Raw genomic sequence first — 8,266 nt, forward strand, 5'->3', positions numbered from 1 at the left:
TAGAAGTTACAACACCCTTGCCTGTAAGCTTAAAATGGGCCTTTGCAACCTGTGCCCCCTAGGGTTGCCAACCTCCAGGTGGGGTTGGCAGTGAAAAATTTGGTTCCCAAGTGAGGGGTTCTTAATCCAATAGTCACACTGAGGCAGGGAATAATTTCTAAGAAAAAGAGGAAGAAGAGATGGGATTTATACCCCGTCCTTCACTCAGAGCCTCGGAGTGGCTTACAGACTCCCTTCCCTTCCCCTCCCCACAACAGGCACCCTGTGAGGTAGGCGGGGCTGAGAGAGCTCTGACAGAAACTGCCCTTGAGAGAACAGCTGTGACAGAACTATGGCTTGCCCAGGGTCATCCAGCCAGGTGCAAGTGGAGGAGTGGGGGATCAAACCCGGTTCTCCCAGATTAGAGTCTGCACATTTAACCAGCACACCAAACTTTATTCTGCCATGGCCAAAGAAGCCTTCCTAACTAGAAAAGATACAAAAGCATACTTCTTACTCCAGCCGATGTAATCTTTGCATCGCTTCCGTTCTACCAGGACAAAGTTTGAGTCCAGTGGCACCTTTAAGACCGACAAAGTTTAATTCTGGGTTTGAGCTTTCGTGTGTCTCAGTTGGCCTCACTGCTTTAGTTCCCAACCTGCTAAAAGGGCCCAGCAGTTCCCACCTTCTGGCCCCAGCAGATTTACATGGCTGCTACCCATTTTATCGTTTATCGTTTTTATGATTTTAACGTGATTTTATTGCAGCGTGTCTTTGACTCAATTTGTTGTGATCCTCCCGGAACCTGTTTGGGGAGGACGGAATTAAAAATCCCCAAAATAAATAAATGAATAAACAATTTAATAAATAAATAAATATTCCACATTCCCCCCCCGGGATACTTGATAACCCCCCCCAAAAAAAAAAACTTTTGTGGCAAAACTAGGAGACGTACTGATCCGTGGTGGGCCCGCCATATGTGGTTCAGGAGCTGCCTCCGGCCTGGGGTAGGAGGGATATTGAGGCTGTTAAATCCTGGGTTCTGGACACATTGCAGTAAAACAGCTCTACTCTACTGAGTGATTTCAGGAACGCTACACGACAAAATCCAGGGCAGTGGCCCTGCTTTTAAGCATGCAGTCACCACACCCCAAACACACCCCACTCCCAACAATAGGCCACTTACATAATACTGCTTCTCTATTGGTCTACTCCAGGATCGTAGTAAGCTATTGTTCAGGGAAAATAAATTCAACCAGGGCCCCGGTCACACGGGCCAGACAACGCGGGGGGGGGAGGTGCGGCTGTTCGCCACGGAGCAAAATTAAGTGCGGTAGCCCGATCACACGGTCCCCCGAGTCTCCGTGCTTCGGCTGTTAGCTGGTGATCACACGGCGATGCTGCAGCGTGGCAAAGAAGCGGCGTGATCATACAAGTGTTTCGCGTTTGTGCGCATGCGCAGTTCCGCGGAGCAGCACTGCTTTCAGTTTTATGTTTGTGCGCATGCGCTTACGAAAAACATCTGGTTTGTGATGGGACATGGACAGGCGCCAGATGCCATGGGATACTAGCGCTCCCGCAATCAGATGCCCGCCCCTGCCCCGCGTTTTCCGGATACTAGTGGACTTTCCGTGGTACTTTTTAACTCCGCATCTTCGGCGGGACGCCACGGGTTGGCCACGGGTGTGCTACACTTCCCAGATGTTGCAGTGTGATCGCGCCCCAAAAATCCGCCCGACATCCGTGCCTTTCGCGCGGCAAAATCTCCGTGTGACCGGGACCCAGATCCAGGTACTTGTTCAGGGATGACTCTGGCTCAATACACAACAGAGGCCTTGCTTCAAATATCCTGTCACTCCCACCAGAGGCCAAAACAGAAGATAAAGAGACATCTCTTTGGACTCTTTCCTCATCTACCCACACTCCTAGAGAGCGCACGCCTATCGTTATTGGTCTTGGGTGACGCCCAGGCCGTAAACATTATAACTGTGATCCCAGTTAAAGTGGCCAGAGAGTTCTCGTACATCACTTCGAAGCTGCCACTTCAGAGCAAGGCAGGAAGAGAACATGAAGAGCAAGTATTTCTTGGCTATCTTGGTCGCAGCAGGTCTGTTTATGGAGATAGGTAAGCCCTTGGGGTTTTGTCCCTTTCTCGGGAGTGTCTATTGAGGTTATATTTATTTATTTATTCATTGGACTTTTACCCCGCCCTCCCATCTAGGAGGCTCAGGGCGGCTTACAGTAGTTAAAAACCAGTATACAATTAATACCAAATATCAGGTCTAAAACAATACAGTGCAATATCAAAATACAGCTTATTAAAAGTAGAACGTGGCGGCCATCTGTTATAAAGTGCTAGGGCTTATGTGGAATGGTCAGTGTGGCCAGAACTGTTAAAACGCTTGCCGGACCAGCTCGGTCTTTACTGCTCTACGGGATTGTTGAAGATCCCGCAGAGCTCGGATTTCGTTTGGGAGCTGATTCCATAGCGCCGGTGCAGCTAGGGAAAACGCCCTAGTTCTTGTTGATGTTAGCTTAGCGTCCCGAGGGCCAGGGTGGACCAAGTGATTTTGTGACTCGGATCTCACTGCCCTTGGGGGAACATACAGGGAAAGGTGGTCCCTCAGGTAGACAGGCCCCAGACCATTCAGGTCTTTAAAGCACCTTGAAGCGTATCTGGAATGCTATTGGCAGCCAGTGCAGCGACCTCAGCACAGGTTGGATGTGTTCCCTCATGGAGAGACCCATCAGCAACCTGGCCGTGGCATTCTGCACCAGCTGCGGCTTCTGGAGTTGCCCCAAGGGCAGCCCCATGTAGAGAGCATTGCAATAATCCAGCCTCGGGGTGAACATAGCATTACTGTGTCCCCTCTGGCCACCAACGGGGAATGGAGGAGACAGGGAGGCAGAGTTGCCAGATCCAGGTTGGGAAACTCCTGGAGATTTGGGGATGGAGCCTGGGGAGGACAGGGATTTCGGCGGGGTACAAGGCCACAGAGTCCACCCTCCAAAGCAGCCATTTCCTCCAGGGGAGCTGATCCCGGTCGTCTGGACATGAGCTGGAATTCTGGGGGATCCCCAGGTCCCACCTGGACGCTGGCACCCCCAGATTGTCTTATGCTGGCTGTTATTCCAAGATCTGTCGCAGTAGGTCATACAAGGGGCTGCACCTGCGAACAAGAAACTCTGGAACACATTCCGGACTCCAGTTCCAGATATTGTTTCTGCAGAAACATGCATACACATGAGTGGAGCAGTGGCCACGATCCTGCTACCCTCCTCCCTCCATGCAGTGCTTTTCCGAAGACTTTGTTATATTACAAAGCAGCTGGGACCTAAGTTCAAAAAAGTCCTTTCCACCCAAGCAGATAGCAGAAGATTGGTGTTGAAGGATTGGGGAACAAACAAAAAAACAACCCCAAGTTGATCTGGGTGGGTTAGTTGCTGCGCTTCCGGCTTTAATCGATGTTCTTTCTTTCTTTCTTTCTTTCTTTCTTTCTTTCTTTCTTTCTTTCTTTCTTTCTTTCTTTCTTTCTTTCTTTCTTCCTTTCTTTCTTTCTTTCTTTCTTTTCCCCACTCCTCCACTCGCATCTGGCTGGATGACCTCGGGCAAGTCGTAGTTCTGATAAGAGCTGTTCTTGAAAAAGAGCAGTTTCTGTCAAGAGCTCTCTCAGCCCCACCGACCTCACAGGGTGTCTCTGTTGTGTGGAGGGAAAGGGAAAGGAATTTCTAAGCCACTCTGAGACACCCTTGGGCAGTGAAGGGCGGGGTATAAATCCAATCTCTTCTTCTTTCTTTCTTTCTTTCTTTCTTTCTTTCTTTCTTTCTTTCTTTCTTTCTTTCTTTCTTTTATTAGACTTCTATACCACCCTCCCTGCAAGCGGGGGGGTTTCTTTGCACTCAGTTTCTCAATGAATGATGTTTTCCCTTCTTTTAGTTTGGTTAAAAAAAAAAAGTATGATCCAATGAAATATCTGTGCTCTTGGCTTCCGCAAAATTGCTTTACATCTTGCTATAAATACTTCTATGACTTTATCTGTTACAGTAGTTCTTGCGTTGCTTTTAAAAACGTGTGAAACTTCTTGAAGCAAATCTGCCCCCCACAGGCTGTTAAGTAAAAAGCCATTAACAGTTAATTCGTATCTGCCATCAACCCACAAGCCATTTTTTAAAAGATACAACCAAGGGGGAAAATGTACTGTTCCAAGAGGACATTTGTGCAAAATTTCCAGTCTCCTGCATTAATGCAGGCAGATGCCCAGTTCTAAGGACTCTCTCCCACTATGTGCAGCTATGCAAACTCCAAGAAAAAGCTCAAGTGAGCTGCACTGAATTACAATCACATATTGTGCAGACTCACAAGCCCGGTTCCCTTGGGTTACAGGACACTGGACAGATCCTGCCGTTGCAGAACAAATTTAGAGTCCAGTTGGGCACCTTTAAGACCAACAAAGTTTTATTCAAGGCGTGAGCTTTTGTGTACACACTCACTTCTTCAGACACAACGAAATAGAAACAACAGTCATACATATAGAAGGTGGGCAGTGAATTAGCATGCAGAATAACAAAGATGCTTTAAACAGATTTAACGAATCATAAGCTTAGTTTATGCTGTCAACTGTTTGGGTTCAAGGGGGGGGGAACATAGCCAAGGTAATAAATGTGTCAGAATTGGAGACTGATGTATCCTTAATTGTAGAATTGTTCTATCCATCTCCTCTCCTCTCCTCTCCTCTCAAGCATGGAGGCGACCTTGCAGCATCTTTTTCTTTGGAATGGGACGATTGGCTGTGTTATTTTCCCTGTCCCCAGACCAGCAGAATACATTTAAATACGCCATTCCAAATCATATTACACACTTAGAAAACTGAGACTCTGTTGTTAGATCCTGGAGTTGTTCCGGGTCCCCACCCAGTGGCACCGTTCCTTTTCCTTTCTCCAGGATGTACCAGACTTCTCACTGGGTACACACTGTTGTCATCAGCCAATCTGCAAGTCTCTCTTACTAGATGGATTTGTACATCTAGTGCTCTGTACGTGTGTCGCCACTTAGAAGCTCTGCTTAGTTTCTTTAAAAAGGTTCCCTTGCTTGAAAGCCAGTCGAGTCTGACTCTAGGGTTGCGGTGCTCATCTCCGTTTCAAAGCCGAAGAGCCAGCGCTGTCCGAAGACGTTTCCATGATCATGTGGCCGGCATGACTAAACACCAAGGCACACAGAACGCTGTTACCTTCCCCCCGAAGCGGTACCTATTTATCTACTTGCAATTTCTTGCTTTCGAACTGCTAGGTTGGCAGGAGCCGGAACTAGAGACGGGAGCTCACTCCGTCATGCAGCACACTCAGGTCTTGAACTGCTGAACTACTGACCCTCCACAGCCTGCAGTTCAGCGTCTTTTAAGTTGTTTATCTCCCACTTAATTTGTACAGGGGATGATCAGGTGTAATTTCGAACTAACATGCTTAAAGAATGGCAGTATGACCCACTGTCCCTTCCCTTTCCCACTCTTTGGATAGCAAGACCAAATAGCTGTGTTCTGTTTACGGGGATGAGGCCTGGAGCCAATGCTCCCTATAAGCCGTGGAGTCTTGTGAGCAAAAATTCTACTTTGTGACTACTGGCATTAAAACTGTGAGCAAGCAATTTGGCCACTGCATAAATTAGTTTGCTCTGGAGCCCTCCTTCCTGAGCGAAGGCAAAAATGTGTGAGCTGGAGCCTAAAAAACTGTGAGCTAGCTCACACTAACTCAGGTTAGAGGGAACACTGCTTGGAGCATTAATGAACAAAAATAAAAAGAGTACATATGGTCTGTTCAAGCACCAGCCTGAGCAAAGATATAAAGAAAAGGTGGAAACAAGCAGTCCTCTAAGCCCTAAACTCTATACTTATTCTAAACATCTACTTGGGATATGCTGGTAATTCTTGAAGTTGTAGCCCTTCATTATCTTAGTTCTCAGAATCTGGATTTCTCCCCATTGCCCCTTGCCAAGTGGTCAAGATAGAGTCCCAAGGTAAAGACTTAGTCCTTCATGGCTTGAACCTCCCTGGCCACAAACCCAAAGCTGAAAGATAGCTTTTTTCTCAGATCCCGAGAATATGTAATCTCCTCTTGATAGTCTGCCCCCTTTCTGGTCAGACCTGGTCATTCTGCTTCTCAAGTTGCTCTCTCTTTCTGTAAGTTTGACAATCTAGCAAGGTGTAAAAGTGGTGAGCCTTTTGTTCTTTCTTCAGCCAGAGCCATTTTTGTCTGTAAGCACTAAACTACTTTGTAACTCACACCCCCAGCACCTTTCCTTGCTATGAGTTTGCAGCTGAGTTCCAATTCTTACACAGACTGTAGTCCCAATAGCTGAATTATTGGGGTGAATTTTAGGATGGGGGGGCATTTCTGAACACATATTCCTGTACAATTCAAAATTTTCTTCAAAAAAAGAAAAACCCTGCTATGAAAGTAATTTTGTACCCTGCCTTTCTCCACAATAGGGACCCAAAGCAGCTTATCCCATTCTCCTTTCCTCCATTTTATCTTCACAACAACCCTGCGTGGTAGGTTAGGCTGAGAGTATGTTGACTGACCCAACATCACCCAGCAAGGCTCCATGGCACGAGTGGGGATTCGAACCTGGGTCTCCTAGATAATAGTCTGACACTCTTAATCACTGTACTGCACTGGCTCTTGGTTTTTGTTATTGTCGCTGTTTGTCTGTTGCCACGAAGTCACCCTGCCCTTTCCTCTTCCTCAAGAGAGCTTTGGATCTGTGACGTCACCCAAGGTTTCCAGCTGGCTTTCTGTCGTGCAGCGGAGGCCTGCTGATGTCCCTGGACTTCAGTCAATCCTGTGGGCATAAAGCGAGATGGGAATGTAAAAGCTGGGCAAAATTCGGCGGCCGTTTCAAGAAGGGTGCCAAAATTCATTTCCCATCTCCTGGCTTCATGGGGGGTGAACCACTGAGTCCGAAACTCCTCTGCCAGTCAAACTAGAGCCAATCTGTTCTTTTCCCTTCCCCTTTGCAGCCCATTCCATGATGTGCTTCACGTGTCAAGAGGAGAGGTCTAACTGGGGTTGCCTCCGGATGTCGTCTTGCCCCCAGAATGCCCAGAAATGCCTGACAATTGCGTCCTATTCTAGAACTGGTAAGCAGCTGGCAGAGGACGCTCCTCTGAGAAACTTTGCAGAGAACCAAAGCCATTTTCGTGCTGTGGATCGTGTTTCTAGATATCTCTCACTGAGGCTGTGTTCCTCTTCCAGGAGGTACTAGGCATTATGCTCTGGACCAGGGGTCATTTCCTGCCGGAACACAGTGGAGCGGCGCACCGGCAGTAAGGAGCCCACCCCCCCACCGCCGCCATTCCTGGCCTGCCTGTGCAGGTGGATGGGCCAGGGAAGGCCTTCAGAGCCCCACCACCAGCACCTGGGGGGATTTAAATGCCTTTCTTTCCCTTCCCCAGATGGGGAAGGGAGAGAAAGGCATTCTAAACATGCCTGAGTTCCCTGCCCGATCTTCTCCACCTGGAGAAGATCAGGCAGGGAACCCAGTCACGCTTGCATGCCTGCCCTTTGCCAGGGAGTGTGGCGTATGCAAATGAGTTATGCAAATGAGTTCCTGCACCTCTTTTTTTACAAAATGACCCCTGCTCCTGACACAGTAGAAATTACAGGAGAGTAATTCCCTTAGAGGAAAGGCATTTAGTGGTACAGTATTTACTCGAATGCAAGACTGGTTTTTTAATACATTTGTTTTATTGACATTATGTATAGTTCTCCTTTCAGACTTGGATTTTACACAGAGTGAGACATGACAATCGACAGGATGGGACATTCAATAAACCATGAAATAAGAGCAAGAGTCCTGGAGCACCTTTAAGACGAACAAAATTTGTGCCGGGGATAAGTTTTCATGAGCCACCGCTCACTTCTTGAAATACTGAAGAAGTGAGCCGTGAGTCCCGAAAGCTCCTCCCCTGCCACAAATTTTCTTCATCTTTAAGGTGCTCCTGGACTCTGGCTGTTTTTGGCTGCTGCAGACAGACTCACGGCGGCCCATCTTAATGAAATAAGAATTAGGGTTGTAGAACCAACCAGAAGTCTAAAAACGGAACTGAACCAAGAAGAAGAGAGAAGAAGAGATTGGATTTATAACTTGCCCTTCACTACCCAAAGGAGTCTCAGAGCAGCTTACAATCTCTTTTCCCTTCCTCTCCCCACAACCGACACCCTGTGAGGTAGGTGGGGCTGAGAGAGCTCTGACAGAAACGGCTCTTTTTCAAGAACAGCTCTTATCAGAACT

At 47.6% G+C, this 8,266-nt stretch overlaps 1 protein-coding gene across 1 annotated transcript in view; it reads left to right on the forward strand.

The window, feature by feature from the left end:
• Window positions 1–1,978: 1,978 nt before the first annotated feature.
• LOC107113679 (lymphocyte antigen 6E-like) overlaps window positions 1,979–8,266 on the forward strand; it is a gene marked incomplete at its 3' end in the record, with an annotated part of 8,593 nt that continues 2,305 nt past the window's right edge. The window contains exons 1-2 of the mRNA XM_015415032.1: window positions 1,979–2,104; window positions 6,993–7,112. Coding sequence (XP_015270518.1) covers window positions 2,047–2,104; window positions 6,993–7,112 — 178 coding nt within the window. The remainder of the gene's footprint in view (window positions 2,105–6,992; window positions 7,113–8,266) is intronic.

Source organism: Gekko japonicus, unplaced genomic scaffold, assembly GCF_001447785.1.
Source record: "Gekko japonicus isolate JY-2015 unplaced genomic scaffold, Gekko_japonicus_V1.1 scaffold5861, whole genome shotgun sequence".
Taxonomy (NCBI): domain Eukaryota; kingdom Metazoa; phylum Chordata; class Lepidosauria; order Squamata; family Gekkonidae; genus Gekko; species Gekko japonicus.